We start from the raw sequence: 19,779 nt of genomic DNA, 5'->3' as shown, positions 1-19,779 counted from the left end.
TACTAAACCTTATAAAGATACATTTCTAGTGTTACAAAATTAATCTTGTTCTATTTGCTATGTGCAAGCTCGGAAAAGCGACACCTAGAGTCATAGAACAGCAAAAATATTATCACTTTTAGTATATGTATTACTCATATGTAAACTGCAAATAAAATGAACTAAACTTATTTAATACAACAATTGTTGTAATTTATATCAATATTTAACTTTGAAAAAATTTTAATGGATTTTTAATCGTAAAATGGGAAAATATATTTGTTACATTTAGATTTCATAATCTGAACATTAAAGATAGAGATTAGTGATGTGAACTTTAGTTACTTTTTAGTACTGGTAATAATGTTGAGCTTGCTACAGTGTTTGAAAATTTGACCAAGTTGTCAAAATCTTGCCAAATGATGTCACTTTCTGTACTTGACGTCTCTGATCTCATCAGCGCAGCGATAACTGATGTGCATCATTGGAAGGCTGTGGGACTGTATCGTCTTGTTGACTATTTTTAATTAGCCCAACTAATTCTTCTTGAAGTCTTTCTTTAACCTTTTTTAAACAGTCATCCTTATCGAATCCCTTGGATCCAGAAAAGAAGATTTTCCCATATTATTGTCAGGGTTCCCAAAACGTGTAGTTATTGAGGCTATCAATGAATGTATTAACTCTGTTCCTAACTGACTCGTAATTTGAACTCTAATTCGCTCTAAAGATGATGTAAGTAGTAATTCTTAAGTATCTTAAGGATGATATAGTAATTCTTAAGTATAGATGATATAGTAATTCTTTTCAGCGAACTTTTTAGTAAACTGCAGATAAAATGAAAAACTTGATTATTTAATACAGTAATTGTTGTAATTGAGAGTAGAAATCCACTTTTCTCTTTGCATAATTTTTGCTTATTATTTGGAAACAAATAGGACTTGAATAGACTATTTCTTTTTGTATTTTTACAATTTTTAATACAACATTTGCAAAATCCCATTTTTTTCAATGATAGTACTAATGAAAAGTGCTAATAAAAGTACAAGTACTTGCATATAGCGAATAAGTGTCCTATTCAGTTAATTATTAAGTATCCATGAACCTATACAAAATGGACAACATATAACAAACTAGAAAATATTGCTTTATATAGCAATAAAGTGAAAGAGAAAGATATATAAGTTGAGTTTTATTCTTACTTTCTATTCTCAATGAACAATATACACATAGATTCATATAGCATTAACAAGATACACAGATTTAAACATAAAGTGGCACAAAAACCATATTTGGTATTTATTTCCCAACCCTTTTCTTATTTATCACATCTTTTCTACCTAAAATCGGACTAGCACTACTACTCATATTTTTTATAATATTTCTTAAACTGCGAGCCTGACTTTCGCCCAAATTATTTTCTTGGGCTATAACATAAAAGTCATCCAGTAGATGAGGTGGAGGTTCCACCTGGCATGGAGTCACACTTGCTTGTGGGCCTTTATCTAATAGAAGGGCCAATCGTTTTTTCAAAGAATCGTTTCTTTCTTCGAGTTTGTTGATTTTAGTGACATCTTCTTCATAATGCATCAGTGTTGGAGTTGGCATGTACTGAAAACAGTTTTATTAATACATGTTTTTGTGGAAATCCTAAAATCTTACTTGAATTATTGTTGCTAAAAAATTATGAAGAGAAATTAACACTTTATCTTGCCATTGCTTGGTAAAATGAAGAGCAAAGGTTGGATTTTCTTCTGGGTTTTTAACATATGGTAACACTAAAAATATAAAAAGAAAAAGCATTTAAAAAACTGTATAACTCCAATAATGGATGTCTATGACACCCACTTTTTGCACTTACCAAACCAATCTTTCCATTCATTCTGATTTTGTAGCTCTGCTGTCATTTTCAGAAAGAAATCATTCATTTTTTCAGGTTTATTATTGTACACTGTGTTTACCAAGTACATTTTCAAAACTTCGTTTTCTAATTTCCTTATACCTACAATTTAAAACTGTAATTTAAAGCAAATAAAAGTGAATTTGCTATACCTACTTGGCAAAAAATTGCTCTCTAATTTGGAAAACATGTGCCTATTTAAATGACCCCACAGTTCCCTTAGTGAATTAAGATCATAGCTGTTAATAAAAAATATTAACTGATCTATTATTTTGTCCACCCTAAAGCTTTTCATTTTATCGGCTTTTAATTCTGCATCAAATGCTTTTAAAGTTGAACCGAACCCTCTGTATAATAAATATTCTCGAATCATTTCGTCCATAAATTGAGTGTGAGACATTTTTATATATATTTAAATAATTAATATTTCTACTAGGTATATAGTCTACTTATTTCAATATTTATTTTAACCTATTTATTAATTGACAGTGACAATTACTATTTGACATCTATAAATGTCACTGACAAACAAACAGGAGGTTAGATTTCATTGTTTATTTACTTAATCTACAAGTAGCTTTTAATTATTTTTTAGTAACTATGTCTAGTAATTCAGAAATCAATCCTTATAATGATTCTGTGAAGAATCTGTCTGAAGGCCTGCTCGCTATTTATAAACCAGCTTTAACCAATGTAAAAAGTCAACTTAAGGAACTTACCAGTAAACAAACGGTGTTGGTAACTCAAATACACCAAGAAAATTTAGATTTAGCAGAAGTACAATATTCGCCAGAGATACAGGACATGTTTAAAAAAATGAATCTATATCACGGTAAATTAACCAATATCAAGAAGGATATGAAGCAATTGCATGAAAGAAGTGTTAAATTAAAAAAGAGAGCTTTAAAGTTACAACAGATTAAAGAGAAAGAAAAATTAGTAAAAATACAGAATGAACTTGAAATTAAAAGGGAAACGGAGCTAATAGGTCCTGGACCTATCAAATCTGATAACTTGAAGGGATCATAACATTACTGGTCTATCTAGGTTTTTAAGAAAATTTTGTGATTATAAAGAATTTAATAAATTTGTTATATTGATTAGCTTGTTTCCTTGATGGGTACATCAACTTTCTATTAATTTTGTTGTGCATTAGTGCTGTGACAGACCTGGCAAACTAAAGTTTTGTCTACTAAGCAATTACTTATATGAAATTTACAAAAATGTTACTAAATGAATTTGTATTGCAAGATATAGAACAGGAATAATAATGATAAGTTCTTATGCAATTATATAACCTAAGGATGTTGCACTTCCAATTACAAGAAGTGTCTAATTTCAACATAAGTTCAATCCAAAAGTATGTTTTGCTGTTTCCAAGTAATACAATAAAATCTTTCTACCTACCTGAGCAATATATCCATTCAATGGCACTACAGCCCAAGTCAGATTCAGAAAGTTTCTCCAAAGATCTTTATCTACTGTTCTTTTTAGCAAACGTGTTTTTAGGAGACTTTTGGCATCGTAATCTACTTCAGCCTTATATCTTTGGTCTTTGAAAAGGTTTTCTTCTTGCATTTAGTAATCTTCTAGCGATTCTGTTCCCCTGCATCTGGAGCAAGTCTCCTTCCTATTGTAATTGCTAGAGCCCTGTATGTCCTCTATATTGTTAGAGTATATTGAGCAGGGTCAGGAATAGCTTCACCCCCTGGCTTTTGCTTCTTCAATAGCTCATGAACTGTATATTTATTTCTTCTATAATGTTAGTTGAAAGTAACTGAAGGCTCAATCATCTAATTGACTTACCTTCAAGGGTTGCTAAGTAATGTTTGTTTAACAAAACTCACCACATCTCAAAGAGCATAAATTGACACTACCCGGAACTATAATATGTTCAGTTAGTTGCTAGTATATGATTTATTTACAACTCTCTTTCTCAATGTTCTGCTGCTAAATTGATGTCTTTACTTTTGTGATCATCCTCCACTCGTTGATATGTATTGCAACACTAATATATAAACACTCTCGTGTCTTATAGCAGGCCAAACAAATATACCTCTAAGGACACGAGGTCCTTTACAAATATCTGGTTAATATTTTGATATAAAACAGGTTAATATTGTAAATGGTTCTACCATTGGCTATGTCTAGTATATTGCAGTGCAATATTAGTTTTTGGATAATTTTTGTCATCTCTAAGGCTATATTTTCTCCTTCGTGTTTAGAATCTCATTGGTTATTCCATCTGGTCCTGGTGACTTTCTATTTTTGAGTGAATTTATGGCTATCTCTATCTATCTTTTCTTTAAATAGTTCTGTCAGGTATCTTTCCCATTCGTTTGCTGGTATGTTATTGTATTCCTTCAATTCTGCCATTTCTTTCCTTTGGTTTCTTATGAATCTCCATATTTGTTTTTGTGTACCGTAGAAGTCACTTTCCATCTTTTTGTAAACTATTCCCAGTGTTCATTTTTTGTTCTTCTTACCAACATCTCTTTCCAATAACACAAATTTCTTATAAACTTTAACTGTAAAGAGAATTTTATATACAATAAGATATTAGGTAATATCAATAAACTATATTGTAAAAAATTTAGACTTTTTAATACTCCCACCTCCCTTATGTCTGTTTAATTGTTGCTTTGTTATTGTTTTTGTTTATTGTACATGATCTTTACTTTTTACTATTTGTTGTATTTTAGTGTTAACGGTTCTACCGTTGAAATAAATAAATAAATATTTTGATATTTCTTTATTATGTCTAATTTGCCAGCTCTTATTTTCATGGATTGGGTAAAGTATCCTCATTAATATTTTTCTTTCAAAAACATCTAATGCACTGGCACATTTCTGTGTTATGATCTATGTTTCACACCCATAACTTACTACATGGCTGGTTATTGTTTCATAGACTCGGAATTTTGTTTTTCAGTGTATATTTCAAGATTTTAATATGTGCCCTATGGTGAAATAGTCTTTATGGGATAGCATAAGCATTCTATGTATCTCTCATTAAAAAAAAATAACGAAAACAAATTTGTATTCAATTAAATTTATTGTGACGGTTTTTAACTATATATATACAAAAAGAGAAAATAAGATTTAAAAATAAATACATAATTTAATATAGGCCCACCTTAAATGGCGGAATCTGCAAGTACCTACTGATATAAACCTTAGGTATACAATACATAAATGCTGAAACGAAAAACATAATTTTTTAATGCTCCAATAGTACCATGTCAAACATCAAACAGATATTTATGAAGCAGTCTTAAAGATGTAACTGAGTCAAATGTTTTGTTAACTTTAAAAACTTTTCTTCAGGATACTTCAGCAATTCTTACAGTTATGATTCGAAAACTGACGTCACTGATACTTTAAAAAGGTTGAGTGGAGATTTGTAGGTAGACAAACACAAAGAAAAATATCACTTGAAGGAAAAAACAATTTTAACCATGTTCCAGCAGCTTTGATAAAAAAATACTTTGTTACCACATTTACATATTAATTTTTACGAGTATAAAAACATTCAAACACAAACAAAAGTTTTAATGAGTGTTTCAAATCACTAATCAGCTCATAACTTAATTAAGTTAATTAGAAAATCATGTAACTGTATCGTTGGTTGCATACTTTTCCATAGAACTACTATTTCAGAGCTAAGTGAACAAAGTTAAGAACTCTAAATTTCTCTAAGATTTCTCTAAAAAAATTGCATATACTCGGTTCGCTATTCCCATTCCGAACTGTCTAGTGAATTTAGTTATTATTTTAGTTAGTTACTTTTTGACAGACTAAAAGTGGCTGGAAATTACTATATAATCAAGCACACATACTCATAGCCAATATTAATAGTAAATAAAATAGAACTTTACGAATTACCGACAATCAATATTTATTTATCTGCACCATATAATAAATAGTTATGTTAAATTATAACAACTGAAATATATTTTTTAAATATATACTATCAAAAATATTATGGGTTAGTATACACTTCCAGAACTAGAACAAGTATAGAGAATTACCAGACAAAGAGAAGAGAAGAAAAGAAAATACACAGAATGAAGAAACGAAACCACTTAAAAAAGGAACTTCAATATATAGAAAACCTCAACAGAGAGAAAGAATTCAGAACATTCTATAAGAAAGTTAACATCAACAGAAAAGAATTTAAGGCAAACACAAATCAATGTAGAAGTTTAAATGGCGATCTCTTAACAACAAGAACAGACGTACTAAACCGATGGACGGAATATTTTAACCAGATACTTAATATAGAGGAAGAAGAAAACCCGGAAGACGAAAGCTGCGAGGTAAGCGGAGCAGACGAGAGGGAGGAGGATCCACCAACGATCCTGGAAGTTAAAGACGCTGTAAACAAACTAGCCAGAAACAAATCACCCGGAATAGATAATCTCCCAGCGGAATTATATAAAGAAGGTGGCCACGATATCATAATAGCCCTACAGCAGCTTATAAAAGAAATATGGATACAGAAGTCCCTTCCCAATGATTGGAATATTGGAATACTTTGCACCATACACAAAAAGGGTGATATCTTTGAATGCTCTAACTATCGAGGAATTACGCTCCTAAATGCAGCGTATAAAATATTCTCCAATATACTATGCCATCGTATGGCACCATATGCAGAGCGAATAATAGGACAATACCAGGCCGGTTTCAGAAGTAGTAAATCAACAATTCATCAGATTTCAACCCTAAGACAAATTCTAGAGAAAACACTGGAATACGGTGTAGACACGCACCACATATTTATAGACTACAAGGCAGCCTACGACTCTGTAAATAGAAGAGAATTGTTTAGAGCAATGATAGACCTAGGAGTACCAAATCAGTTGGTAAGTTTAACCAAACTAACCCTTGAAAAAGTTGAATGCAAAGTACGAATCCAGGGGGAACTCTCTGAACCTTTTAAAACAAATAACGGGCTACGTCAGGGAGACCCACTCTCCTGTATACTATTCAATCTAGCTCTGGAAAAAGTAATACGTACGTCACAAATGACAACTACCGGTTCAATATATAACAAATCTGTGCAAATCTTAGCATATGCTGATGATATCAATATCGTTGGGAGAACGGAAAACGCAGCACGAGAGGCGTACGTAGCATTAAAGGAAGCGGCTACAAAAATGGGTTTAATAATAAACACCAACAAAACAAAATACATGAAAATAGGTACGCAACCACAAACACTACGGCCACTTGTTATAGAAAATGACGTCATCGAAGCAGTTAACGAATTTGTATACCTGGGAACGCTCGTCAATACTGAAAATGACACTACCGCAGAGATAAACCGCAGAATTTGCACGGCTAATAGATGCTATTTTGGGCTTAATCTCCTTTTTAAATCTACAGTTATATCAAGAAATACAAAAGTAAAACTATACAAAACAATAATACGCCCAGTCCTAACATATGGTTCAGAAACCTGGACTTTAACAAAAAGCAATGAAAACATGTTAGGATGTTTCGAAAGAAAAATACTAAGGCGCATCTATGGAGCGGTAAATGAAAATGGTGTCTGGAGAAGACGATACAACTTCGAACTTTATAGGATATACCAGGAACCAGATATCGTAAAACACATAAAGATAGGACGTCTGAGGTGGGTAGGCCATGTAATGCGGATGGAGCAAACCGACCCAGCTAGAAAAACGCTCCTTGATAGACCCATTGGTCAAAGAAGAAGAGGAAGACCCAGAACAAGATTCCTAGATAACATAGACCAAGATATGAGAAATATGGAAATACGTGCTTGGCGGAGGAAGGCGATGGATAGGGACGACTGGAGAAAAATTCTTGGGGAGGCTAGGACCCACACAGGGTTGTAAAGCCAAAATGATGATGATGATACACTTCCAGTATTTATACTAATTCTTCTTTTTTTTTTTAATGAAAGAAGTCTGTAATAAAAGTTTATTTAAGCCGTTAATACTGTGAGCTAGGAACTTTTGTGTTGTAGGTTTCCAGCTATGAATCTGTCAAAATATGCCCGAGTTAAGCGAATGGACCTTACTAATTATTTTAATATATCTTAAAAACAAAACTTGCAAATTTTCAGCCCTATCGCTCCTAAGTTTTCTGCGAAATCAGGGAGCAAAATTTTATAAATTTGTTTCTGCTCAACTTTACTTTGGACTGTCTAAAAAATTCTGAAAAATATATTTCCAAAGTAAAATTTTCTATTTAGTACGATGTTTATACCAGAATTTTGAAATTTTTTCAATGAAAGCTGGGAAAAAGGTCCACCAATTCTAAATTTACAAACTCTTAAAATTTGTGTCCAAAATGTACTGCATGTAAAGTTAAAAATGTTGCTCTAAGAATAAAAAATAAAATTTTCTGAAAGTTTTCCTATTATCCACGTATCTGAATTTCTTCAACATTATAACACTCTTTGAGCTCAGATTAAAAGTCCCTAGAACATTTTACATGGAAAACACACGTTTTAATATTATTTTGACACATTTTTCCTTTTATTATTTGAAATATTAGAATCAATTTATTTGTGATACTACGCTGGTATACATAAAAGTATGTAAGGTTAGTCCGTTGGTATGCAGGGGCTACCCTAACATAAAAATATGTAAGATTGCCCCCCTGGTTGCAGGGGTTGCCAAATATGTGTAATATCTTGTTGTAAACGATGATTTATAATTGAAAAAAGTTAATTAAGTTTCTATGTTGATGGCAACTGCTCTGTTGCAGTAAGAGTTGTAAGAAAAAGAAATACAACAAATTTTACTCCATGATTTCGTTGAAAATTTAAGGAGCTCCTCATTGACAGATCGATCTGAAAATTTGCACATGTTATTTTGTTACAAATAATAGAAAGACATAATTTTAGAGAAAATTTGACTCATAACTTTGTTCAGTATGCTCGACAATTACTGTTTTGTGAATTGGTTCATTAAGTCATTACATGAGGCGCCGTAGTCGACCTTGTTGCCATATTTCAAACATTGTTTCAAAATTTCGCCAATAACCATTGAAAACCATAATTTTTTAGAAATGCATGGTACTATCGGCACACTTTTAAATTATTAGTAGCTGAAAGTGTAGGTCAGTTCTCCATCTGAAATCAATATCTTGTTACAAGATAACATATAATAATTACATTCATTATAAGTAATGATACTATCCTTAAGTATATAATTGGAACTACAAAAGCCATCTGAAGTATAATCTAAGGGAGATAAAACACGGGGCGTTTTAATAAAATGACCTATTTCAGTACAAAGTAGCTTGTGATATTAGAATTTAAAAAAATAAGAGCATAAAATAAGTAGGTTATTCTTCGAGGGTACCTTAATTGTAAGGTATTGTAGCTAATTACTTGATGTAACTATCACTATTTTACAACTTGTGTGTCATTCAAATGTAAATGTCATACAATAGATATCTGAAACTGGTCAATTTAGCTAGTTTATTACTAATTATTTGAAATCCACAGTTGCCACATATATTCTAAAAGTTAACCTATTCAGAATTACTTTTCTACCGCGGTTACAATTTTTTTATCAGCCGAATTTGTTTATTGGGTTTCGTAAATTACAGCCAATTAACCTAAGGAGGTAGATGTAATTTCGTAAATTAGTACAACAGAAAAAGTTTTTATGACAGGAAAATCTGAAATTTTAATCAACTAAGATGCTGTCAAATAGGCAATGACTACCAATAATACGAACAGCACTATATTTTTTGTCTCATTGGAAGATAATAAGTGAAAACGCCCGGAAAATTGTTTCAGTCAATTTTTGGGGCACAAATCTGTCAAACAACCGTAATATATTACATTTGCGGAGAAATGTTCCAAGAATACTTCATAAAAACATTAAAACATCATAATATGATTGGTGGACAAAATATAGTGTGTATTCGGACAATGTAAAGTTGTAAATCTACAAATTTGCCGTGCCCGACTACCAAAACGCTGCCTGTATTTTGCCCGCCAATATTTCCCTCGCGTTTTTCACTAATTGTCATAAAATTAGACTTAACGATATAATTATGTTCACAAAATTTATGTACATTGCAGCGTTGCAAAGCAAAACGTGGCACTTTCAGATTTAACGGACAAATTTATCCGTCACAATATTCTTGTAATTGTAGTATACGAAATCAAAAATACCTCTTGTATTTTGTCCGTCAAGCTTAATATCACGTGTCAATGAAGTATTCTCAGAAAATTAGATTGTTAAGGATTTAATTATTAGTCAAGAAATGTTGCCCGGCCAATTATTTTGTCCCTTAATATATTCCTCGCCTTCACCACTTCAGACATAAAGATATAACTATGTTCAATACTGATTGTAAGTCAAGTTTCAAATTTATCGGTTAAAAAATTGTCCGTCGCGATATTCTTATTGCATATCAACATTGCCGTATAGGACAGGCAGATTTGTTTATTACTATTTGTTGATTACAGTACATTAACTTAATAAATCCAAGGAAACACCGGTAGATGTAATTTCGTAGATTAGTCCGTGCGGACAAATTTTTTATGACGGACAAAGTTTTTATGGCAGCAAAATCTGAAATTTAATCAATTGAGATGCTGTCAAATAAGCAATGACTACAAATAATACCAACAACACTATATTTTTCGTTTCATTGGAAGACAATAAGTGGAAAACGGCCAGGAAATGGTTGCAGACAACAATTTAAAAGCATTAAAACATTGATTATGATTGGTGGACAAAATATAGGGGGCATTAGGACACTGAAAAGTTGTAAACCTGCAAATTTGCCGTATCTGAATAACAAAACGCTGCCTGTAGTTTCTCCGCCAAGATTTTATTAGTGTTTTTCAGTTATTGTCTTTCAATCAGACGTAACTATATAACTATGTTCATAATACTTATGATCATTGCAGCGTCTCAAAGTAAAACGTGCCAGTTTCAGATTAAAAGGTCATAAAAATTTGTCCGTCACGACATTCTTGTTGTAAACCTCAACTTTGCATTGCAGGACAGCAAAAACACCCCTTGTATTTTGTTCGTCAAGCATACTATCACGTGTCAATGAAATATTTGTAGAAAATTAGATTGTTAATTATGTGATTATTATAGTCAGGAAATTTGTCCGGTCAATAATTTTGTCCGTTAAGATTTTCCTCTTATTAACTTTTAATCGGACGTATAAATATAATGCCCGTCATGTTATTGATGATAATTGCCAAGCGTTCGAAGAAAAACGCCACAGTTTTAGTTTTTCCAAAAATAAAAAAATTGTACGTCAAGATGTGATGTTTTTTTACTCATTACGGTGATGAAGTTTACACTTTACCCAATATTCATACCCAATCAACTAATATTGTGTTCTGAGTGTACTTAACGATCAGATTCCATTTTAAAACGCCACTGACCCGTTATAAAATATTTATTGCCTACGGAAAATAGTATAGTTGCGGGATTTTTGTGTCCTAGACAAAAATGGAAAACGAGTTCTGTCGTTTATGGATTTTTCTATCTGGGTTGAAAATATGTATGAATAAAAGTTTGATCAAACATCTTCTATCACTGAAATATCACTATATTTATGGATCTTTGCTCCAATATTGTGTTAGTTAACTCTTATACATCAATATTTACTAAAAATCGAAAACCAAAACAAACTTTAAATATTTGTGACAACTGTACTTTCGTTTTAGGGTAGTTCTTGCTTGAATAAATCCAATTACTATGTAAAAAAGAATATTGTGTATTGATACAAAATTTGATTGGAATGAAATATCAAATGTATACATCTTTACATCTCTTTATAAGTACACAAACCGTGACTAAAGTCTACTATCCCGTCCAACTATTTTCTGAACCACAAAATTTAAATAAGCACTTGTAGGTAAAGCTAAAGTTACCAACCAACATTTGGCTTGACCTTTCGAGTAAGGACATAAACTACTTAAAAGGTTATTAACTTTAAATTTGTGGTCCTGAACAGTGAAAGGGAGGAGACTTTAGGCGTGCTCTGTATACAATATAACCACCCAAACACTCAAATATAACTTTTACTTAATGTTAGTAATATAATTTGTGGAATTGTTGCAAAGCATTCATAAATACTGTATTCGATAAAGATATTTTTGATCGAATACGATACTTATCAAACCAGTTAATAAGGATTGACAAATAGAAATCCAGAAGTATCCAGAGGATACTTCAGAAGCACAATTTGGCAGAAGTTATATGAACCACTACTGTATAATTTCCATTTAAACACGACGAATCAAACGCATCTCATATTTTTCTTGTAGTATTTATTGTTGTATCACTATTGAAAGAACTACCCCATGTACACACCCACAAAAGTCCTATAGTTATCGCCAAATAATTTCGTATGCGTATCTGCAATACCACTGAACACCTAAAATCTTAGAGTATACAGATCTTTCTTTTAAAACACTATTGCACTACATCGGAATTGTAGACCAGTCGAATTTGGCTTACGACCGTTAAGAATTAAAAAAAATTAAATAATCACAAATTAATATAATTAAGGACTTGTTAGAAATTGTATAAAGCAAAATTGTGTTAAATGTGATATTAAATGATCAAAACAGAGCAAACTTTAGCTGTTTTAAATCGTTACAAGTTTATCTATATCACGACATAAGATCGTTGACAGACGACATACGACCTATGACAGTCGACTCCTTGAATTGTGTCAATACACTGTTAAGCTTAAAGTTTGAAAAATTAAAAGTTAAAATTTCTGCCAATATTGGAAAAAATATCAATTTTACACTTAAATAGGTGAAAGAATACTGTTACTGACTATTTCAAGCTTGGGATCGAAATTAGCAAGTGGCAATGAATAATCACATAAAAATTCAATTGTCAAAATCGAATTAATTACATTCTACACTGAATTATATTTAGTTAATTAAAAAACTTCACATTTTAAAGCTAGTAATGCAACATCCATGTCACTCTCTAGCTGAGTTGGTAGTAAAACTACTAAAATGTATGAATTTGGGGTTTTATCACATAAAAATAAACCTACCGATAAAAAGAAGCATAACTTTTAACGAACACTTCTCATATATATTTTGCAAATTAATCATTAATATATACAAACCATAATTTAGTTTCTTACACTAAGAAATGGTGAGAACTTACGATATTTAACAATTACTCAATTTATGTACAAAGACGAAAGTTAAAACGAAGTTCACAGCGTTTGATTTATAGATCTCGATTTTGTTTACACTTAAAATGAATTTTAAAACAACATACACTTACTATTTTATATAAATATAAAGTAATTACATAAATCATAATATAAAGTACACTGCAGTTGAATTATACTGACATATTTTGATACTTAAGTCTCATATATTTTGTAAATCAGCTGAGATGATAAAATATGTAGACCATTATATCCTATATTAAGGATGATGAAATTAAGAAATGAAATGAAATTAAGAAAAGAGCGGTAAATGGCGGATGCGGTGTATTGTTGGTTGCATAATTCATAGGCGTAAATAATTTGAAAAATTCTATTTTAAAAAAATTAGCATTCCTTCGAATATTTGATAAGATTAAATATATAAAATATAGAGGAAAAAGCTTTATAACGAACTTACTAGATACACTTCCCCAATTTCACTTGATGAATTAATAATTTACGTTATAAATCTAATAATATAGACAAAAATACACATCTAAAAAAGTGTAAACAATAAGAAAATTCTTTTTGTTATGGTAATTGATCAATAATGGATTGTGCAGACTACACGTGAATGTTTGCAGACGATATATAAACGTTGACAGACTCCAAATGACCTTTGACAGACGACATATGGGAGATAACAGACGACATCTTGAAAGATCTCAATTTACTTCAATGCTAAGCATGAAATTTGCCAAGCTAGTCCCCATTTATAAGTTAAAAAGTATATTAATATTAATACACAGTTTAACAGTTGAAAAATGCTGTTACTGACTAGTTTAAAATAAAAAAACTATGATTTTTAAAAGCAAATCAATTGTCTTAAGAATGATCAGTCTAGATTTGCAATTTCAGATAAGACAGTACAAAACATCTCAGAACACTAGCAAAAGAAAAAAAGACAAATAAGTATCCATTGAATTATTAAAGGCCAGATTAAGTTACTTAATCACTTCCTGGTGATAAAATCAACGTGTTGGTAGGGATACCTAACTGCTCCAGACCATTTACTCGGATTACTACTAAAGTGCCACTATTGAATAGCCAAAATCTACATTATTATATAATCATACCGGTATTGAAACCACAAGTGAGTAGTCTATATATGTAGATATTTCGAAAAAGCATCATCTCAACTGAATTCAATTACGAGGGACAAAAATATCAAACTAAAACATCGACAAAAATTCATTAACAGTAATATCAGCATATCATTAACCCCTTCGCTGCGCATGTCCAGAATTCGGGACTTTTTGCCCGGTGCGCATGTCCAGAATTCGGGACGTTTTGCTCGGTGCGCATGGCACGATTCCAGGTCGCTGCTAAAGTTGAGGAGGTTCGCGGTTTTTGGTGTTTGAGTTAGTTCTAGTTCTACAATGAGACGATGAACGTGAAAAGTACAGCGAATGGGTTAACAATACGAGCATAATTAAAAGAAAAACAAGTGTAAATATAAAATTTATCTTGTGAAAATTCAAGGACTTTATGTAAGTACATACGATACAAAGACAATAATCAAATATTATAATTAAAAAGATATTTTTTGCTTAAATAATAATATAAAACAGTAATATACAGAACGATTGTTTTAAAACTCATTCAAATTCGATTGTATATCTACCGAAATCGACTGGTCTATAACAGTTTAAAATATTTCCCTTAAGAATTAGGATAATACTGCGCGGGAGGTGGAGCAACATTGTTTATAGGCGCCGGAGCATACTGCTGATAGTCACTGTAAGGAGGGGCGGGTGCTCCGGCCGGTGGAGGCGGGTACATACCTTGAGGTGGAGGCGGAGGTGGATATTGCGCCGGATACGGCTGGTATCCGGCATACATTGGTTGCGCTGGAGGCGCTTGTCCGCTGTAGTCGTAACCTGGTTGAGGGGGCGGCGGGTGAGGCGGATAATGAGGCTGAGGCGGCGGCGGATATCCTTGATAGCCGTAATTGTACTGATGCTGCTGCGGCTGCGGCGGATACATCATGTCATACGGTTGGGGCGGTGGTTGCGGGTAGGCGTAACCCTGCGGCGGGGGTGGAGCGTGATACGGAGGAGCTTGGTAATTGTAATAATTATTATAGTTGCCATATTCTTGACCTTCTGTCTTCGGCGGATCCGTTGCAGCTGGAGCTGCTTGTTGGGAAGTGGATGTTTGGGGGTGGTACTGAGAATTGGGCGACTGATCTGATACATATGTTACGTCATCGCTGTGGTCGCTTATTTCACTTTGTTCGTGATGCTTCTGATCGGAGTGTTCAGAAATTTCATCGTCTTCGTAGGATTCTAGGTTGTCATCGTTCGTGGCTTGATATGCACTGGTTATACTATCTAAGGTATCCTAAAATAAATTAATATAGTTATAATACTTTGATATATAGAGTAGGTATATAGTAAAATGTTTATGATTTATTTTGAACAATTATAAATTTCCCCATCCTTATACTTGGAGTTTTAGAGAAACTTAGACAAATTCCAAGTGCTTATGAAAGGATACATCATTAGAGCTCCTATAATCAACGATTTCAAGATATTCACACAGAAGTACACAGAGCATGAATAGTTTTCTTCTTTAAATTCGCATTTTTAACATAAAGATTCTCCAAGAAGTCGCTTGCTCTTTTTGTTCCACAAATTATCCATAATTTTATACTAGACTATATTTTGTCTTCGGATTTGGCAACTGTATCTCAATTATCCTCTAGATGACTGATGTTTTTGAAGAAGAAGAGACTGAAATTACTTTTCCTGTATATCATCTAGAGTTGAAGCAATTTCTAGACTGTCAATTGACTAAAAAATATTTTGTACAATAATTTTACTGGCCAATCTAGAATGCCAATAATCAGTGACCAACAGAAAGTCACATACACCTGGAAGCATTACTTTCAGACCCTACTTGGTACACAACTAGACATGGAAGCTGAAATGGGTATGAACTACGTAGAAGAGAATGAAGTAGAGAATGGAGTAGAAGCTATAACCATAGAGGAAGTTCTCGAAGCTATTAAGGCCCAGAAAAACAATAAAGCCCCGAGAGTTGACGAAATACCAGCAGAATTGTATAAGGTAGGTGGCGACCACCTAGCAAGTCACATCCACGCGCTTATCAAAGACATATGGCAAGAAGAGAAAATACCCGACGACTGGAAGAACTACAGTATGCCCGGTCTATAAAAAAGAGACAAGCTCTAGTGCAAAAACTACCGTGGAATTTTTCTACTATGTATAGCATATAAAGTCCTCAAGTATATTATAAACCAGCAGCTCCAACCACTAGCAGAAAATATTATTGGAGAGTATCAGACGGGCTTCCGACGGGAAAGATCGACTCTGGATCAAATATTTACAGTCAAACAGATCTTGAGTAAATCATGGGAACATGACATTGATGTTCACAACTTGTTTGTAGACTTCAAACAGGCATACGACTTAGTCAAAAGGAACCAACTCTACAATATATTGGCTGAATTGGCAATACCACACAAGCTATATAGACTCATTAAAGCCAGAATGGATGAAACTTAAGCATGTGTACGAATACAAAACCACCGGACAGACTTTTTCAAAATTTCGCAGGGATTAAAGCAGGGAGATGGGCTGGCCCCAACTTTGTTTAACCTGACACTGGAGTATATGGTTAGGCAAATGCAAACTGGACGAGAAAACCTACTGACCAACAGAACCAACCGAAACGGTTCAACTGGCCGCTTATGCTGTATTATGAGTAGAACATCAACAGGAGCACAGGAAACATACACAGAGCTAAAAACGCAAACAAAAGGCTAGGTCTGGAAATTAACACAGAAAAAACAAAAATAATGATACAGAAGAAAAGAAATATAGTCCCACAAAACATTATACATGAAGATGGCATTGAAACGGTTGGAAAGTTTACATACCTGGGAGTAGAAATATATGCCGATGGATCAGAAGATGGAGAAATACGAAAGAGAATAACGCAGGCAAACAGAGCTTATTGTACCCTCTCCCATATATTTTGTAGCGTTTTAAATTTGGTGGAATATTTTCGTTTTTCTGTTTCCAAATGAATTTTAAAACGATCAATATATTATGGCGTTTTAAGTTGAGATTCTAAATATCAAGTTTTGGTATTCAGTTGTTTTTGTCTTTGTTTACATTAAAATTCCCCTATTCTTTGTATGTATTGTGAGGTAAAAAAAATTTCCAGTTAACCAATTTAAAAGTAAATAATCAAGAAGTTTTTTTGTCGGTTCGTTGCTAAGAACGAGGTCAAAAAAGGGTAGATTGTTTGTTTTAAGTTTGTAGGCAAAAACTAGCTGTGAGACGTAAAGGGAAATTTATTTTGCGTGGAAATTTGTAAAATGTAAGGCATCGAGGAGTCGACATTTAAGCCCCAAGCAAAGCAGACAGAAGAGATTTTGAATCGCGAGTCGATTCAATTTTTTTTGTGTAATATCTTAAGACCGGTTAAGGTGATGATACTCTATGCAATGTGGCAATTTAGATCAGAGTAACCACCCATAAGATTTGTGCAGTACACCGGCATTAATGAAATTTGGAAAATGTTTATATAGAATGTCCCCGTCGACAGCTTGATTTCCTCCATCAAGTTTCTATTCCAATCGTTCCTGCCTACGTATGGAAATGGTTTATTTTTATTCAAGTTGAGAGTTATGTCCTTTGCAGCTCCAGTCCTATAGATGTTAACAAGTTTTTTTGAAAGTTAAGTAGTAAACTGTGAATCCAGGTAACAATTAACATTTTAATTTTTAAAGTAAAGACAGACAATTTTTTTGATAATTATTAATAATTGCTTTCATTAAAAATTAAAAGGATTTGTAATAAATAATAAATTGTAAATTTTATGGTTTAACAACTGCCATTTTAATTGTTTTTTTTAATATAATGTTAACATATGACAGCTAGCTTTGTTCTTTTCGATATTCATTTGTTTTGTTTGTTTAAAAAAAGGTTAATCTCTGTGCGATAACATTTGTAAGTTTTGTAGTATCTCCAACCCCTTTGTAAACGAAGTTTGTAAACGGACACATGTAAGTTTTTTATTCTGTATTTGGCAACTATTTATATAGTATATTTTTTGTGCCATTTTTATGTTTGATAACTGTTTGTATGAGACAAAAATAAACGTTTGATTTGTTTCCCTGATCCATTTTTGTTTTTATTTTAGAAAATCTCCTAACCTTTTTGTATGTTTACTTTTTAGGAAGGAAGAAACTTTCTTTCCTCCAGCAGGAAGTTTTCTCGAAGCGGCGTCCCTTTTAAATAGCTAGAGGTATTTCTTCTTGTCTTTTTTTGCCCATTTGTCCAGGAGATTTATGTAAGTAACCCTTTGTTTTCATATTTTGGTAGTTACCCCAATCTCAACCCCCTTTCCATTCACTTATCCACGACCCCAGCTCTCCAACAACCCCCTGAGTGCCGTTCGCACAAGTAACGATTGTTTTGCTTTCCTTATCTTCGCCCCCATAGTTTCTGTCCCCAATTTTCTACCCCGTATTCTTACCCTGAGGTAGGCAAAAATATTTACGTTACAATTTCAGTCTAAAATTTTCACTGAAATACAAAGATAAGAATCTATTAAACCTGAATTCGACCAATAGTATGCTATGGCAGTGAAGCATGGGTCCTGAAAGAAACATCCAGAAGTAAACTTGACACATTCGAAAGGAAAGTACTGAGATGAATACTAGGACCTGTGGGGGAAAACGGAATCTTCAGAAGTCGATACGACAACGAGCTTTATCAACTTTATAAGGAAGCACCACTGTCAGACTTCATTAGAATACAAGATTGCGATGGGCCGGACATGTGATAAGAATGGAAGAGTATAGGCTACCAAAAAGAGCACTGAATGCTAGAATGCAAGGAAAGAGACCGGTTGGAAAGCCAAGAAAGCGCTGGAAAGACACAGTAAACAGCGACGCACAAGACCTTTTAGCATGGAGAAGATCAGCTACAGACAAGCAAGGGTGTAGGCAAATGCTCAATTTGGGCTGTAGCGCCGTAGAAGAAGAATCTAGAATGCACATTATTATGTAATCAATTTTCTGGTCAACATTGATGTGCCTTGTAAACTGTTGTGATCAACCTACGTAGTACAATTTTAATGTGAAATAATTTGGTCAATTTACAAGGCACAATATTTTCGTGTAATACGTCTAATTCACGGATGAGTCTACTGGTTTCAACGCAGAACAACATTTTGTCTTCATCTTCGGGTCTGGCAACTATAACTCAATTATCCTGTATACGACTGATGCTTTAGAATACTTGAAGAAGACGAAATTTTGAAATTATTTGTCCTTTATAACATCTAGAATTAAAACAATTTCTAGACTGCCAATTCATTAAAAAATACATTGTGCAATAATTTTACTAGTCAATACAGAATGTGCAATATTATTATGCAATAAATTGGCTGGTCATCATGTTTAGTTCGTGACTAACTCCCGTGGAGTTGATATAAAATATGAAATAAAATGAAAGTACAATTTTTCTTCTCGTTTAATATTAAATATAATGGTCCTTAGACTGTCAAAAATATTCAAAATCTTTTTATTGTGCAATAATTTGGTTGGTCAAATTAAAGGCATAATACTTTTGTGTAATAAGTCTAATTCAGGGATGACTCTAGTGGAGTCAACATAAAAGTAAGTGGGTGACCATTTCAATATCGGTTACAGCAAAAAA

The 19,779-nt window shown here is 32.8% G+C and overlaps 2 protein-coding genes across 2 annotated transcripts in view; both read right to left on the bottom strand.

Moving 5' to 3' along the window:
• Positions 1 to 949: 949 nt before the first annotated feature.
• On the bottom strand, positions 950 to 2,319 carry LOC140440267 (WD repeat-containing protein 91). Its single transcript, XM_072530666.1, has 4 exons — positions 2,033 to 2,319; positions 1,838 to 1,978; positions 1,639 to 1,754; positions 950 to 1,587 (listed from the first exon to the last, which is right to left on the bottom strand). Exons 1-4 carry the CDS (start codon positions 2,274 to 2,276, stop codon positions 1,276 to 1,278), a joined length of 813 nt encoding a protein of 270 aa, XP_072386767.1. The 5' UTR covers positions 2,277 to 2,319; the 3' UTR covers positions 950 to 1,275.
• Positions 2,320 to 7,768: 5,449 nt separating this feature from the next.
• The window catches only part of LOC140440265 (uncharacterized), a 39,713-nt gene continuing 27,702 nt past the window's right edge, over positions 7,769 to 19,779 (bottom strand). The window contains exon 18 of the mRNA XM_072530664.1: positions 7,769 to 15,424. Within this exon, the coding sequence (XP_072386765.1) occupies positions 14,744 to 15,424 (681 nt within the window). The 3' untranslated portion in view covers positions 7,769 to 14,743. The remainder of the gene's footprint in view (positions 15,425 to 19,779) is intronic.

The sequence above is a fragment of the Diabrotica undecimpunctata genome, chromosome 4, assembly GCF_040954645.1.
Source record: "Diabrotica undecimpunctata isolate CICGRU chromosome 4, icDiaUnde3, whole genome shotgun sequence".
NCBI classification, from domain to species: Eukaryota; Metazoa; Arthropoda; class Insecta; order Coleoptera; family Chrysomelidae; genus Diabrotica; species Diabrotica undecimpunctata.
Note: the sequence above shows the minus strand (reverse complement) of the source record. Positions and strands in the feature narration are given on the sequence as shown.